The following is a 17,919-nucleotide window of genomic DNA, read 5'->3' on the forward strand; positions in this document are numbered from 1 at the left end:
TCCCCACAACACCTCTTGATATAGAAATTAAGCCAGACCTCCAAGGAAACTTCATCAGGGCTGTGATCTGAGAAAGGTGGTTGCACTACACGTCTACCATGGTTTGCATTTCACCTGGGCTACTCACAGCAGATCCCATAATGAAATTGATTATATTATGTTAGGTTACACAAACCACTGATTATCCTGACCCAGACAATTGACACAAAACCCAACTACCACAAGCATCTCAGAAGAAAAGCCTGGTAATAACCAACCTCTGAAAAATGAAGCAACCAAGGGCCAAAAAAGCACAGTTTTCTATAAATACCCTTTGTCACCTAGTTCTTTCCTAGTATTAAGACAGCAGATGGACATTGGGCCTCCACGCGAGCACTCACTCAATGCAAGAACACGTTGTTCTATTAAATTGGCATTCCACGATGCACACCTTCCCAACACGATTACTGAAGAAAAATGTGAGCATAAGCAAATGTGGCGAAGAAAGCTGATGGTGCCCAGCTATCAAAAGATATAACATCTGGGGTCTTAAAGGCTTGAAGATAAACAAGCGGCCATCTAGCTGAGAAGCATCAAAGCCCACATGAAAGAAGCACACCAGCCTGTCTGACCACGAGGTGTAGAAGGGACCAGTTATCAGGCACCAAAGAACTAAAAATCATATCAGTGGGTGCCCGCTTTACTAACATGATCACTGAAGACAAATGTGAGCATAAGCAAATGTGGCGAAGAAAGCTGATGGTGCCCAGCTATCAAAAGATATAACATCTGGGGTCTTAAAGGCTTGAAGATAAACAAGCGGTCATCTAGCTGAGAAGCAACAAAGCCCACATGGAAGAAGCACACCAGCCTGTGTGACCACAAGCTGTCGAAGGGATCAGGTATCAAGCATCAAAGAACAAAAAATCATATCATTGTAAAGGTGGGTGAGTGCAGAGTGGAGACTCAAAGCCCATCGGTAGGCAACTTCCTGAAGGGTTGTGGGGTAGCAACATATAACTATCATGATCCCAATTCTACCTTACAAATCTGGCTAGACCAGAGGATGTACATTGGTACAGATCAACTGGAAACACAGGGAATCCAGGACAGATGACTCTTTCAGGACCAGTGGTGAGAGTGGCGATGCCTGGAGGGTGGAGGGAATGTCGGGTAGGAAGGAGGGAACCGATTACAAGAATCTACATTTAGTCTCCTCCCTGGGGGATGGACAGCAGAGGGTGGGGGGAGACGTCGGACAGTGTAACATATGACAAAATAATAATAATTTATGAATTATGAAGGGTTCATGAGGGAAGGGGGAGTGGGGAGGGAGGGGGAAAATGAGCAGCTGATATTAAGGGCTAAAGTAGAAGGCAAATGTTTTGAGAATGGTGACAGCAACAAATGTACATATGTGCTAGACACAATAGATGTATGTATGGATTGTGATAAGAATTGTACGAGCCCCCAATAAAATGATTTTTTTAAAAAAGCACAGTTCTATCTTTAGGGTCACCATTATGTTAGAATCCACAGGCAATGGGTATTAGTGTTTGACTTTCAACCGAAGACTAAATTATCCAGATAATAAGAAAGGGGATTTAAGGAACTTAACACCAATTCTCAAATTTGTCTTGAAGATAAGAAAATGCTAGGATATCTTTAATGTTGTATAAGAGGTTTTACATATCATCACAAGAAGAGAATGGGGCCTAAACTGTTTAAGGGAAATTGTGGATTAGCATGGGAAGTTACAGTTAGTATATGAATAATCTCATTTCTTGAATATGGTTGTAAAATATATTTAATTAAAGATGCTAATAACAGCATACATATAAACCCATTTACTTCTGGGCTACAAATCCTGCTACTGTGGAGATGTGAAGGAGGGAAAGTGTATCGCCCAGCTGGCGATCCTTCTTACCTTGCTCTTGGCCTACTTAGAGTATAGACAATGACTATGTGATACCAAGTCTACATTTGAATTTACTGGAATATATTAGATATTTTAAGCAAATAGTAAAATGAGCACGATCTAGCTATTTCTAGGGTATGACCCTTGGTGGAATTTTCCAATTTATATCTCCTATGGGCTAGTAATCTAATTTAAAGTATCACAATTTGAAATATATTATTCTATAGTATTCTGTGACCAGCCTGATTTACGTACTTTCTAACATCAGCTATAATGCTGATTGTACACACATATCAGAAGTACGCTGAGAGAATTGTGCATATGAGTCCAGGAGTCAAAAATATTTGTTTCTACTCACAACGTATAATTAATTAGCAGTAATCACTCTATATGTTAAGTCTTCACTTTTATCACCTGTACAGTTCTTTAGAAAACCTGTCTCCATTGATTCTTTCCATAGATGTAGCTTGTTTCCTATGCAGCAAGGATCACATATAGCTGTCATTTATGATGTTGAAAGGGATATTTAGAAAAAGTAATATGCTGATCCTTAATAATTCTATCTTGCATTTTCCCATGTCATCTATACTTTTTGGTTTCCAACTTTTGCACCCAAATCACTAGTAATAATCAAAGCATCTTGCTATCATGTTTGATGAATTTCAGATTGCATATTATTTTTTCTGGTACACTCAAGTTGGTTCTGACTCATAGCAACCCTACACACAACAGAATGAAACAATTGTGTTAGTTTGAGCCCATTGTTGCAGCATTCATTCTACATAGGTTGGTAAAAATCCTCAATGTGTTCATGCTTGGCACATAAGTTTGCATTAACAAGTGTCAAGTTATCTGGTTTTTCTTCTAGGCATATATGTATATGGTAACCTATGACTGATGGCCTTGAACCGGAGGATGCGATTATTGTTATGCACCATTGAGTCAGTTCTGACTCATAGCAACCCTTTGTACAACCGAACAAAACATTGCAGGTCCTGTGCCACCCTCACAATTGTTATGTTGGAGTCTACTGTTGCAGTCACTGTGTCAGTCAATCTCATTGAGGATCTCCCTCTTTTTTGCTGCCCTTCTATTTCAGCAAACATGATGTCTTTCCTTCTTCAGAGATTGGTCTCTGCTGATAAAACATATCCAAAGTACATAAAATGAAGTCTCCTCATACATGTCTAAGGAGCATTCTAGCTATATTTATTTCAAGACAGATCTGTTGTTAAATATTCTTCACCAGCATCATAGTCCAAACACAGATTCTTCCTTGGCCTTCTTTCTGTTGCTACTTTACCTTAAAAGCCTGTCCATTGTTGGATTTAAAGTTGAGCCCGCAGACCGGGTTCAGTTACAGACCTGAAGAGTGACCAACGATCGTGGTGTTGGGGGCTATATCTGTCTCTCTCAGGCCAATAACCTCCTGTTTTTTATAACTGAGTTTTGTTCCACATTTGTCTCCCTTTAGAGGGGTAGGCATGGTAGCCAGACACTATCTGTTTTTCTGGACTCAGGGTCATGGAGACTGAGGTTTCCATGGTCCATTAGTCCTTGAGTCTTTGATTTTATTCATTCTTCCTTACTCCAGCTGGGCAAAGACCAATAGTTGTACCATTGATGGGCACTCACAAACTTTCAATATCTCAATTGCTGTTTACTAAAAGCAGATGTATAATACTTTCCTAGTGGTCCTTGATGTTGTTCATGACAGTGATCTCATGCCACCAGCCCTAGTGACTAATTTCTTTAAGGTATCTGATTATAGCCAAGAAATTTATGTGACTTTGACTCATTTACTCTGTTATAAGCATGGGTGCATTTACGACATGTAGAAATATGCTTGTAAAAATACCATCTGCTAAATCTTTTCATGGTCATGAATGTAATCCCTTTTATCTATTCCTATTTGTTCATCTTGCCTACCTACTCATTTGTAGATTAATGTTTTATATTATTGATAAAACAGGATTGTATATAATAGTATTTACCTATGTTGGCTATCATTTTTGTATATGGTTCAAGTGTCTTAAGTGTGTCTCAAAGCAGAAAATGTTTTTAATCAAATTAACAACTTATCATTAGGCAATTATTTATTGTTGAAGTTGCATACTAACTATTACTATACAATTTGCGTTCTCAGTTACTATTTCCAGATGCAGGAAAGAACTAATTCCTGTTTTTCATATACCAAAAAGAATAATTATAGGTACCTAAGCATGGTATGTAAAGGGATATGACCCCCCCAGTATCATCGGTTCCCTAAAGAGACAGAACTCTCAATTTTTCAAATGTTAAATTTATTAGTATTTAATAAATATGAAATAACACTTTCAAGACTGAGACATGAGGACTATACTATAGTACCTCACTCTCAGGAATAAGACTATTAGTAAGAGGATTTGAGGCTATGGTTAAATACAGTAAAGTTTAAATTGTTCATTGCTACATTCCAAATTTAGTAAAACAATTTAGTAACATGTCTTTTTTCTAAGGTACATTTTAAAGTATCCACAAATGAATTTAGATCTAAGTGTTTCTAACACACACACACACAAACAAAAATAAAATGCAGTTTGCTCCTTTATCCTCAACAACCAACATTTGAAGTAAAAGTCTCTACTGATAAGTCAGTGTAAGTTATGTAGTTCTATCCCAGGAAAACATTATTTTTGGCATATAAAAAGATGTGCAACAAAATCACAAAAGACGTCCAACAAAATGTGTAGCAGTTATAGAAATGAAAGCATATTCACCCCTCTGAACACAGACCAGGCATGTGAATAGCCTTGCTATCATGAAAAGGGATATATGACAGACATAACTAGGTTAATATCTAACACCTTATCATTTGATCTCCCACTTTTAAGTCGTCTAGTTTTGAATATTTTCTGTTTTCTTTCCAACTGGGTTTTTTTCTCTAGTTTGTTAGCATTGTTAGCTTTTTTGACTCTTTGTTTTGTGTTTTTGTTTTCAGTATATGAAATCCAGGATGGGTGAATCTATAGAGACACTAACTGGTTCCTCAAGGGTACAGTAGGAGAGGTTGGGGGGAAATGGGGAGCCAATAACAAGGAGTAGAAGTAAAAATAAAGTGTTCTAAAGTTGCCTGTGGTACTGAGTGTACTACACTTTTTGATATGATTGAACTATCAAATTATACGCTATTTGGATATCATAATAATATGTCCCAATAAAACAGTTAAAAAAATAAAGTGTTAAGAAGCAAAAAAGAAAGTGTATTCAACGATTTTCCTTGAGGATATGGAAAAATATATGCAAGGTATTTATCGATTAGCAAAAAATAGAGGTTTAGAAAAAGCAATTATATTAACGTGATTTTAAAATTATCATTACATCTCCAAAGTCATCTCCTACCACTCTCTTCTACTAGGACTCTGCTATTGTTGGCCTGGCTTCTTTGTGTTTCTTTAAGCATATAACGTACACTCCCATTTTAGGGACTTATCGATCACTGTACTCTCTGCTTGGGAATCTTTTCCTGCAAATACACACATAGTTCATTTCCCACTTTATGAGAAAGAATACTGCAAAAAGGTCCACTGTTCTAGATGCAGGATTTCCCTTAAGCACACATTTGGTCCTATGCAAATAGTTTCCTAAGTAAATAAAACATCATGTTTCTGTATTCACAAAGGGCACTGGCCCCTGTCCATGACAAGTACAGTCTGATGGTTGAATAGACAGAACGCTACTGGACAAAATACTATCATGGTTTCAGGATGGTTGGGAAGTCACCTTTGTGACCACAGGCCACAAATGTGAAACTAACATGGTAATCAAAAAGTCAGGGCATATTTTTCAGTTCACCAGTTAAGTTAAAGGATGTTTTGGCCACTCATCACTGGACAACACAAATAATAATGTGTGTCATTGATTTGTGTAGAAAATGGTTGATGGTGGATTAATGATTTCCTTCTGGCACAGCAATAGCAACTTTTCACTTCGTTCAAATTCTCGACTTATACATTCTTATAGTTTCCCTCTTTACTTCATCTCTATCTCTGCTTGATGTCTAACTCATTAGAATGGACTTTCAATAAAAAAGAGTACTCTCTCTTTTAATATTTTCTCTTACTAATTATCATAATTCAGATATTATGTTTTGTGTTTATCTGCATTGCCTCCCTTCCCTCCTTTAGGATTCATGCTCCATAAAAACAGGTTCTCTGTTTTGATCCTGTTTTATCTATAGCACTTAGAAAAGTACTTTTACATAATGAGAACTCAATATTTATGGGATGGTTTTAAGTCTTACTCATCCAATCACCCTTTATAATACCACAATGTACGAATGATTCTTGCTCTTTTTTTTCTAGATAAATATCTAGAAAACTAGGACTAAAATGGAAGGGAATTGCAGTGTCATCTAATAACACTGCATCAGGGGTGAAAAAAACATGTATACAAAAAACACTGATAGTATGTGTGCATTATTCATATTAAAGCTATTACCTTATAACTAAACAGCTCTATGAAGCTTTGACTTTGTATTGGTTTATTATCTGGATCTGGACCCACATACATGCGATGTGCACGTTATTCAATATTAAAAACAAAATGCGGGCAAAACTGCATACCTGTTAAGGAATTCATTTTAGCATAATGTTAACACTTTGATATTCACTTGTGTACTTATAAAACCATTTATTTTAGAGTAAATGAAATTGTATATATATATATCAGTATGTGTACTAATATATATGTTACTTCATAACTAAATATTCTGTTATTGAAGAAGCATGAGAACAGATAAAATATTTGTTACAATGCTATGGATGAAATAATAGGGAAAAAGAATTTAGCAGGTTAGGTGTTTAGAAACACAGATGCTGAGTTAGTAAGCAACTGGGACACAAGATAAAAATGAAAACTGACTTCAGGTCTAACAATAAGCATACTTTTATATGCATACTCTTAGTGTGGAATATTGATACAGCATTGTTCCTAAACTCATAACATACTTATAATTGACTTGTATAGAAATATATTTTGATTTTCAAATCCCCAAACCAGTTTATTAATATAAATTTATACTGGCTTTAAATTCCTTTTTAAAACTAAATGCAATTGCTCCATATTAGCAATGTAGCATATTATCTACTCATTGTCTGTATTATTTGTACAAAGCTGTATGATCTAAAGAATGTCACAGTGAATATTGTATTGATGCAATAATTCCCCAAACAGTTTTTGTTTTTGTTTTTAACTCTTTAAGTTCACTGAAAGGATCTCAAGTTGCTGCCCACAGGTCCGAATCATCCCCTTGTGCCTCCTGATCTCATTGAAAAAGAGAGATGCAAGAGAGAAAAGATGTCAGAAAGGTCTTTCTCACTCTCCTGGTCTAAGGCATGGAAGTTTTAGACTATTCCTAAATTAGTACAAAAATTAATAATCCATTATAAGAACGTCAACATACTCTCATTTCTCTTCAACCTAAGGTATTTCTAGGAATATCTATATTACTTTAAGAAATTATTAATTTCCCGTTGAAACTATAGGACATTTAACTGATTTTTTATTAGAATATGAAAACTGCCTAAAGGGAAAACAAAAGAGAAATGGATCTTTTTAAAATACCATGTTGTGACACTTTACATTTTATCTAGCATGTCCTTCTAGTAACTAATTTATTGTAGACATATCCATTCTAGAAAATCAATTCAGAGATCATGAAATAATTGTGTCTGTAGATAATAGTGGGTAATTTGAATTTATCTACAATCACGTTAAATGTCTTATTAAATATATCAGTTTTTCAAACTTTTTTTCACGATGCAGATAGAACATTTGAAAACTTGCTGAATCTAAAAAGATGGACTTTATATTACTTTGAAATCTTAACTGGACCAAACATAAGTTGGAATCCCAACAGTTATATAGCATTTATTTGGGGAAATTTATACACATTTTTAGGTCTTAAGAAGTCTATTCCATAAAGGATTGAATGTGATACTTAACATAATTTTAATAAGTCTTCTTATTAAATGTGTGCTTACATTTTAACAAGACTGAATTTCTTTAAAGATATCATTTTCCAAAGTTAATGTTTTCTGTGCTATAATATTATTATAAAGCTTTAGTTTTTACTGAAATTGTTGTAAATTTCAGGAATCTTGATATACTCAGGAAACTTATATTAAGAAAATATATATGCACTTTTTCTTGTCTATACGTAGGTAGAGACACACATCATACCAAATACCACTTTTCCAAATAAATTAGCATAGCTTCTCATTGCCCTGTTATGTAACTTAAATAAACAAACGATATTTTATAGTGTTGCTTTCGCTCTTTATTCACTGTGAAGCTTACCAATTGTGCCTAAATATACTAGAAAACATAACAATTTGTTGATGAAAATTAAAATATATAAAGTTCCACTAGGGTAAATTATATATGCCAATCTTGTAGAACAGAATATAATTTTCTTCTTTACAAACAATACTGGTGGATATAAAAATAAATATAGAATCATGTTTTATGAACTATATGCGAAGAACAATTACTTGTCCCATTTTAATAGCTGACATGCCATTTCCTATTTAAAGAACTCATAGCTGTAAGTAGCATTTCATTATCTGACTTAAGCAGGATATTTTCACAATTGAAAACTAGCTATAAAAGTAATACAACTTGAAATAAATCTCAAATGCTAATAGAAGCTGTTCCAAATTCTCACATAAAGATAATACATGTATCAAGTGGCAAGATATAAACTATGTACGAAGGGACTGCTAATGATGTGCTGAGCGGTCAAAGATTTTATTTTGTCAATGTTCCTCTAACTCACAAAAAGAGATATGATTCATCACGCTTGCACTCAGAATCACAAAAGCTACTTGAACACCCATACCACATAGAATACTTACAAAAGACTAGTAATTATAATAAACAACTTTTAGAACTTCAATAAAATTTTTGATTTCACATAGATATAAACTCATAACATTCCATGTAACTATCAAAACATAGATACTATTGTCACATTTCCCTTATAAAGTTAAAGGAAATGGGTTCCTGCAGATTCTGATGACGTATAGATTCAGAGATTACCATGGCATTTTCTATTTAAACCCTAAAGGAACGTTTTAGAGGATAAGCTAAACTAGGATATGGTTGTCATTTATGGAATGAAACCTCCTACCTCCCTGTAGAATCTTTTTTGCTGTTATCAGTCCTCAATTCCAAATCCCGTGAGCATTTTTCACAAGGTTCTTTGAACAAGTTCTTCTCTCCAACAGCTTTAGGAGTGTCTTCATTTGCTTGAAGATGCTCTCTTAGGTTTTGTTGGTGCCAATTCTGAAGATCGGCTGGGGCTGGTCTGGGCCCTGGTGCCGGTATGTTGTGGTGACCAGGACTATTGCTTTTCTTCAGTCCCTTTCTGTCCCAAGGGTGGTTCTTCAACCTACCCTGAACCGGGGACCCTCTATGCCCATATCCTTCCTGCTGAAGGCAGCTTCCAGTGTTAGGTGAACCTTGAGCTGGGTGACTGAACCACCTCCAGCGTAGCCTGAGGATCTGTTTCACATCAAACTCTTTCTTTCCAGACACTGACATGGTCGCAGGGGGAAAGACAAAAGCCTTCTCTCAAAGAAAGGAAATGGAGCCTTTCTTTTCCGCTCCTCAGCCTCTTCGGTTGAACTAACAAAAGCACAACTACCCAGAGGAAGCTTTTTCCCTCTCTCTCCCCCACCTCTGCCGGTGGCACACGGTGAATACTGTGAGCCTCCTCTAGCAGAAGCACACATTTGCAGCTGTGTAGGTGGGAACTCATTCTGACAGGATGATGAGGTCAGACCTTAAACAAGTAAATCAGCTTAGCACAGGAAAGCAGCTACAACAACACATTCAAGCTGCTAGATTTGCAGGCTGCAGCCTCCCCAAATGAACTTGCAAACATCGAAGCCAGCTTCTTCAGTATTTAATTACTTCAATACTCACTGCCACTGAGTACATTCCAACTCATAGCAACCCTACAGGACAGGGTAAAACAGCCCCTGTGAGTTTCCAAGATTGTAACTCTTCACAGAAGTAGGAAGCCTTGTGTTTCTCCCACTTAGTAAAGAAACTGACAAAACTCAGGCAAGTGAGCAACAGCAAAGGCTTTAAACTCACTTCCTTCTGCATTTCCCCACTAAACACGCCCACATCCCTACCACCCCCACTCACTCAGCTTCATTTCCCTAGTAGCCCACTTATTAAAATGTGCCACTTAGTCCTAGGAGATTTTGTAACAGGGGAATGAATTATAATCCATTTTTGAGTTTTCTTATGGAAATATTGAAAGTAGTTCATTAAGAAAAAGCAGCTTGCTATCAATTCTTTTATGCAGGTTTTAAATTAATTTTACAAACTGTTCTGAAAGTAGGACTGCCTCTCTTCAAACATTTGCTTTAAAACCCGAACCATTTCAGGAACACACTAAAGTACGAGTTACCCATGTTGTATTCTAAGTCTATATCTGAAACAAAATAGTGGCATTTTTCTAAACTGTTTAGGTTAGACATGTCTTCACTTAGTGCCCAAAGCATAAAAATTGAAGAGACCATTCTGGCACCATGCCTGTATAAACACTGCCTTATCATGTCCATTACTTCCACAGGCAATGCTAAAGGTTTAGTTTATTTTTCAAAATTCTGAGGAGAAGATGCAATGGAGCATAATTTGAATTAGCTACAAATCATCACACAACTCAGTAATAACTGTCCACAAAACACTTTGGAATCTGAATCACAATTACTATCCTGTACTTAAGTAAATAATTTTGAAACAGGTAGTCAGGTATCACGAATTTATTTAACAATGTCATTTTGAAATCAGGTTTTAATTTTAACCAACTCTCATGTCATGCAAACAGTTGATATGGGAGAAAGTTATACCAGTGTGTCCTTAGAAAGAATGACATTGCTGATTTTAGTTTTAGTTCTAGCTCTATCACTAATGATATCACTAATGAACTTGGACAACTTACTTCACCTCTTTGCATTTCAGTTTTCTCATATACAATTTACAGAGGTTAAAGAGATGTAATAAGTTCCAAGACAATATTAGAAAATTTAATTACTTAGAAATGGATTTCTTTTTCTAAATTCTGATTAATATTGTACCTGCAGGTTCTATAAATCCATTCCTCTCTTCTATTTGTAATCTTTCCCTTATACTGTGAAGCCAATACAATGTAGGTATATAGGTGGTTTAACTCAGCTACAAAGAGAATATACACATTTCCAACTATCCAATGTATTTTCCAACTGGCTCCTTAAACTCAGTGTTAACATCTATTATAATCTCTCCTTGGAGAATAACTAAGTGTTGCCTGTACTCAGCATGTAAATAATTGAAGAAAATCCTCATTATTTCTTCAAATGTGTCATAGGCATATTGATGAGTATTAGCAACTGAACATGAATTTCCATTCTGTTATCGAACTTGCCAGTATTCCAAGTACAACCAATGGAGTCAGCATCCATATTTCAACCCTTTCCATTCCCCACTGTACATAAAGGACAATAATGAACAAAGAATAAGCAAATTGTAAATATAAGACAAAATGAATAATGCCATATCAAAATATCATACCCAACCAAACTCACTGCCATCAAGTTGATGCCAGCTCATAGCAACCCTATAAGACTGGGTAGAACTGTCCCTGTGAATTTCCATGACTGTAATTCTTTTCTAGATTAGAAAGGCCTGTGTTTTTCCAATGGAGCGACTAGTGGTTTCGAATTGTGGACTGTGCAGTTAGCAGGCCAATGTAGAACCACTATGCAACCAGGCCTCTTCAAAATGCCATCATAGTGATATAAATAATATATGGTAGGAGCCGAAAAGGAAATATGCTAATCTTCACTTATCTATATATTTAGTTTACAAAGGTCATACGGTTATAGAAAATTGGGGAGTTATATGAGGGTAGGGGGTCATTCATTGTCTTCGGTGCCAGTGTTTCCCCCTTGACTCACAACCCCACCTCATCTCTTGGGCTATGACTATCACAATGAGCCCCCTTCCTCACTACATCTTTCCCACCAGAACAGAACCCATGGGGGTTTGGATTATGGTTGTTGGTGCTACCCACTGCCTACAACATCCTGCAGCCTGCCATGGGTAGGGATCTTGCTGGTGCTCCATCTGCCCCAGCCTCAGAGCTCCAAGTTGTCCCCTTCCTTCTTCTCCCCTTCTATGTCTTCCCACTGATTTCCTCAGCACCTTTGGGCTATGACCCAAATTTCCACAATGAGCCATAACCTCACGTAGTCCCACTATTGCCCCATATTCTCTTATGGATGAACCAAGACATCCAGAACAAAAGGGAGAAGACATTCAGCGACCAGCTGGACATTGTCTCTTGCATGCTCTGATCATTTCCGGTGACTCACAAAGCCCAGACTATCAGAGGTACTGCCTGAAAATATTTTCAACGTTGTCCTACATGTGAAATGTTGCATAAAAAGAAAGTCCACAAGTGAGGAGTTTGGGGAAAAGGTTGAGACTCTCTGCTCCCATAAAGAGTTACAGTCTTGGGAATCTTAGGAGTGGTTCTACTTTGTCCCTTTGTCCCATCAGGTCTCTGTAAGTCACAGTCCACTCAATGTCAGGGTTTCATTTTTTCATTTTGTCTTTTTATTAATTTAAAACCAAAATCACACTCACAGCCATCATGACACTCAAGAATAATAGGGACCCTATAGTAGAGGAAAACTGCTCCTGTGATTTCTGGAAGCTGTAAATCTTCACAGGAGAAGTTAGCCTTATCTTTCTCCTACAGAAAATGTGGTATGTTCTAACTGCTGATATTGTGGTTAGCAGCCCAACACATAACTCACTATGCCACCAGGGATCCTTGTTTTAGGCGTATTAAATTAGTTATCCAAGTATTTCTAAATAATACCTTCTAGGAAACTATAAGGTTTCCTTGTTTTCCTAATATGTATTTGTTTTTGTAACACTTCCTGAACTTGTTATGGTTCATTTACTGTTGTTGTTAGGTGGTACTGAGTCAGTTCTGACCCATAACGACCCTATGCACAACAGAACAAAACAATCCATGGCCCTCCACCATTCTTAAAATTGTTTCTATGCCCGAGTCAATTGTTGCAACCATGGTGTCAATCCATCTCATGGAGGGTCTTTCCCTCCTCCACTTTCCCTTTACTTTACCAAGCATGATGTCCTTCTCCAGGATCTGGGCTCTCCTGACAAGATGCCCAAAATATGCAAGACAAAGTCTTACTTTACCTGCTCCTAAGGACCACTTTGGCTTTACTTTTTCCAAGACAGATCAGTTTGTCTTTTCAGCAGTCCATGGTATTTTAAAAATTATTCTCCAGCACCGCGAATTGAATGCATCAATTCTTCATCAGTTTCTCTATTCGATGCCCAACTTTAACATGCATATGAGGCAATGAAAAATACCATGATGGGGTCTGGTTTACATTAGGCCTCCAAGTAACATCCTCAATTTCAATACTCTAAAGAAGTCTTGTATAACAAATTTACCTAATGCAGCTCATCCCTTGATCTCTTGATAGCTGCTTCCATGAACATTGAGCGTGGCTTCAAGCAAGATAAAATCCTTGACAACTTCACACTTTTCTCCATTTGTTATGATGTTACCTATTGTTTCAGTTGTGAGGATTTGTGCTTAGTTTGCATTGAGTTATTCTCTATACAGAAGGCTGCAATCCGATTTCTGCCAGAAAGGGCTTCGGCAAGGTTTTGTCATATGCATATCCGAAGTTGTTAATAAAATTCCTCCAATCCTGATGCCACAGTCTTCTTCTTACAATCAAGTTCTACTGATGATTTGATCAGCATACAGATTGAATACATAGAGTGAGAGGGCACAACCCTGTTGTACACCATTCCTGAGTTTAAACCATGCAGCATTCCCTTGTTCTGTTTACACAACTGCCTACTGCCTCCTGATCCATGTAAACATTCCTCATATGCACAATGAAGTGTTCTGGAATTCCCATTCTATAATTTATTATAGTCCAAATAGTCTATGGCCTTTGCAGTCAATAAAACGCAAGTGAACAACTTTCTGGTATTCTTTGCTTTGAGCCAAGTTCCATTTGACATCAGCAGTGATATTCCTTGTTTCATATCGTCTTCTGAATCTGTCCTGAACTTCTGGTGGGTCCCAATCAATGGATGGCTGCAACTGTTGTTGGATGATCTTCAGCAAAATTTTACTTGCATGCTATATCAGTGATATTGTTCAACACTTTAAACGTTCTGTTGGGTCACCTTTCTTTGCAATGGTCACAAATAAGGAACTCTTCCAGTCAGTTGGCCAAGTTGCTGTCTTCCAAATTTTTTAGCATACACAAGTGAGTGCTTCCAGTGCTTCATCAACTTGCTGAATCATTTCAATTGGTCTACCTGTACTATAACACCATGAACTAGTCTGGGTAATTTAGAGAAACAAATCCACAGCAACTCATGTATAAGAGAGAGTTTTATTTAAAGATTAAGTGTGCATGAAGAAAACATCCCAACTCAGTGCTGCCCAAGTCCACAAGTGTCACATTAACCCATTAACCCATATGTCCAACACCAGTCCACAAAGTCCTCCTCCATCTCACAAAACAAACACAATGATGCCAACTGCAGGAGGAAAGCCAAATCAGTGAATGTGTAAGCATCTCAGCTCTGGCAGAGGTCTTCACATGGCTGCTCCAGCACCCAGGGCTGCATCGTGGTAGGTCCATTTGGCTTCTCCTTGGGGATGTCTTGCAGGAAGTCCGCCTTGTAAGCTGAAGCAGGGAACTGCTAAGGAAGCTACACCCTGGTTCGACCATCACAAAGCAAGAGACCCGAGAACTAGAAAGGCGAGGCTCACCGAGCCATTTATTCCCCCTCGCTTCAATTAATCCCACATGTGTTTATAGGCCAGGGTGGCACAATAAAGTAACTACTTCACACTGTATGGTGTGGTTATTATTTTCATCAAGATTTGAGTAAACACAGGCTTATCAAGATAAAATACTTTGTTCAAAGAAAGCAGAGAAACAAAATGGGAATGTTTATGCAATGCTGAACCATTTGAACACACATTAAGTTCAATCATATATATTTTGATAGCCAATCTGTCAAAGTATGTGAATAAAATATGTTCTCTTGTTCAGATTTCATGGGTATATCTTTAATTTCATTACTGTACATTCAGTTACTTCTCTCTCATTTTTGCTCATAACACAATAATGGATGTATATTACAAGTAGATAAGTTGGAAATGTTCTGAAGAGTGAGCAATCTCAAGTGTCTTTTGACTTTACATCTAGCTCAGAGGTTTTATTCTATTTCCTTAAACAAATTCAGGTATATAAATGTCAGGCTCAAAATGAATATGCTCCACAGCCACACTAATTGTGAGCCAAGTTAGTTCCTTGATTTCTGCTCTGACATCTCTTTAATGAATTCATTTTTCCTACCATTTCTTTACTTAAGTAAAATTCCCCTGCCCAACCATGTCCCAGAGAGCCATTTCTTTTTCTTAATACCCCTTTTAACTTCTGGATGGTTGGTATATTATACCAAGGACTCCAAAATATATCAAATTGTCCTATTTTCTACCCCACCCTGCTTTTGTAAGCACATTCTGCATATTGCATACAGGAGAGTATGTCAGACCTTCAGTCAATTTTAAGACATCATGAAATTATTTCAAATGTGAATGCCTACACTTATAAACATTTATAATTAGGGATGAGGGTAATTGAGAGCAGGAGTAATCAAAAAAGAAGTGCTTTATCTAGAAGAGCATTTCCTAAACACTCACCTGGTATTCTTAATTGAGGTATTTTCTATGGTTAACTATTTTAGCAAACATTGGATAGCACACAATTTAAAAGATTTCTTTCTAACAGAACTTATTGGAGAATTTAATGCAAATATATAAAAAAGGTTATGTTAATTAAGGGTTATGTTAATTAATTAAGTAGGGTTATAATAGGAAGGGCTATAAATAATTGCAAATGTCTAAGAAGAGCTATATTCAGGAGCAGTCCCTCAATTTTTTTGAGTGCAACTTTTATCACAAATTTAAATGTCATTATTATTTCTCAGAATACAGTTTCTGTCAATAACATTAAATTGAGATCTTTTTCATACATATTGTTTATTATTAACCATTTTATATTTGTTATATACCTTGTTTCTCAAATAAGGATGTAATATATTTTATAGGTAAACACATGTGACAAATTTTTTCTGTTGCCACGTAAATTCTTAGTAAATTGTTTAAACAGGTTTCGACATTTAATTTGAATGAATGACTGCTGAATACTCTTATGAATTTCATCCATTTATTTGTATTTCAGAAGCTTTTCATCTTGGCCTTTTTGTATTAGAGCAGAAACTGTCTTAAGTATAGCAGGAATTGAGGAATGACTAGAATAATACTATTGATGATAATTACTCGACATAAAATTAAGTTTCTGAAAATGGGCCAAGGACAAACAACAAATGAAGTGAAAACAAACAAACAAAAGCTCTCAAGAATATCTAAAATCTGATGAGAACAGCAGGAGTCAAATATTTTAAGAGACCCACTCCCCCTTCTAACTCAGTGAGACAGAAAATTCACTCCATACTAACACAACTAGGCACACAGGGATCCCTCTGCCTCCAGTTCCCAGTCAAAGGACTATCATTCCAAAAGGAAAAGGATACCAACATTTCTCCTTTATCACTTGCTATGGCAAAATTCAGGATAACTAAAGATGAGAAGTGAAGGTTCCCTTCTTCTACTCAGCCTTCATTCATACAAACTGTCATATACATGGTACCACAGAAAATGCTGGGGTTCCAAAAGTCCTTGCCTTACTTCATAATGTAGTAATTCCACACCAAAAAGAGATCCCATAACACCCAATACTATCAATTCATTTCCACCTCATAGTAACCTTTTAAGACAACCTCATCTATTCCCATCAAATGGTTGGCAGGTTTAATTGCTGACTTTGCAGCTAGCAGACTAATATTTAACTCACTGCAACACCAGGACCCCTAATCCCATACCAGTAGAGGTAATATAAGAATAATTGAGGACAATGTACTCCCCACCACCACTGAACAATCAGAACCTAAAGCAACGGTGTCACTCAGAGAGAGGCTGAGAGATTTTGCCTAGTGTAGTTGGGGAAAGGGAACCAAAAAAACAAATAAACTCATTGGCAGAGAGTCAATGGTGACTTATAATTACCCTATTGGGCAGGGTAGAACTGTCCCTGTGGGTTCCCAAGACTATAACTCTTTATTGGTGTAGCAAGAGTAGAAAGCCCCATCTTTCTCCCACGGAGTGACTGGTGATTTTAAACTGTGGACCTTGTGGATTACAGCCCAACTACACTGCCACGGCTCCTCTGGGGCAAAGAAAAGAAGGCCTAAAAATAACAACAACCAAAACCATCTAGCTCCTAATCTCTTTGACACTCTTACAGGATTCCAAACATACAAAAAAAACAAAAAAAAAAACAACACCAATTGTCAAGTCAATTCTGACTCATGACAACCCAATATGAGTAGTGTGGCAGTTACATAATCTGTTGTCAAATTGAGGATTAAGAATGAAGGGGTGGAGTCTAGCCTGTCAATCAGGTCATAGCTTGATGACCTCATTTGGTGACGCTAAGGAGATAAATAGCTCACTGGAGGCGGGGCACTGGTGTACTACCTGAAAGACATTTCTGACGAGAAGCCACATGCAGCCAGAACCCTTGTTGCTGGAGAAGCCACGTGGAGACGCCTGTCAGCGCTGTGATGCTAACAATGCCACTGGATCCACAAGACTTCCCACCCACTAGCCTGTGATATTCCTGCATTCGGCATCATTGCATGTGTTTCGTGACTCTGAAGAGGGCTTTATAGATTGGTATCAGACCTATGGGCTAATATCGGACTTATGGACTTGATCTGCACTAGGCTGAAAAGTTTTCTTTTTTTTTTTTCCTTTGAAGATATTGATTCTTTTTTTTTTTTAATCA

General features: G+C 36.9%; 1 protein-coding gene across 1 annotated transcript in view; it reads right to left on the reverse strand.

Annotated features, from left to right (window-relative positions):
• Positions 1-9,533, reverse strand: part of KLHL4 (kelch like family member 4) — a 71,676-nt gene extending 62,143 nt beyond the window's left edge. The window contains exon 1 of the mRNA XM_004714146.3: positions 9,069-9,533. Within this exon, the coding sequence (XP_004714203.1) occupies positions 9,069-9,481 (413 nt within the window). The 5' untranslated portion in view covers positions 9,482-9,533. The remainder of the gene's footprint in view (positions 1-9,068) is intronic.
• Between the last annotated feature and the right edge of the window lie 8,386 nt (positions 9,534-17,919).

The sequence above is a fragment of the Echinops telfairi genome, unplaced genomic scaffold (genome assembly GCF_000313985.2).
Source record: "Echinops telfairi isolate 266 unplaced genomic scaffold, ASM31398v2 ScPeMD7_42;HRSCAF=159, whole genome shotgun sequence".
In the NCBI taxonomy this organism is placed as follows: domain Eukaryota; kingdom Metazoa; phylum Chordata; class Mammalia; order Afrosoricida; family Tenrecidae; genus Echinops; species Echinops telfairi.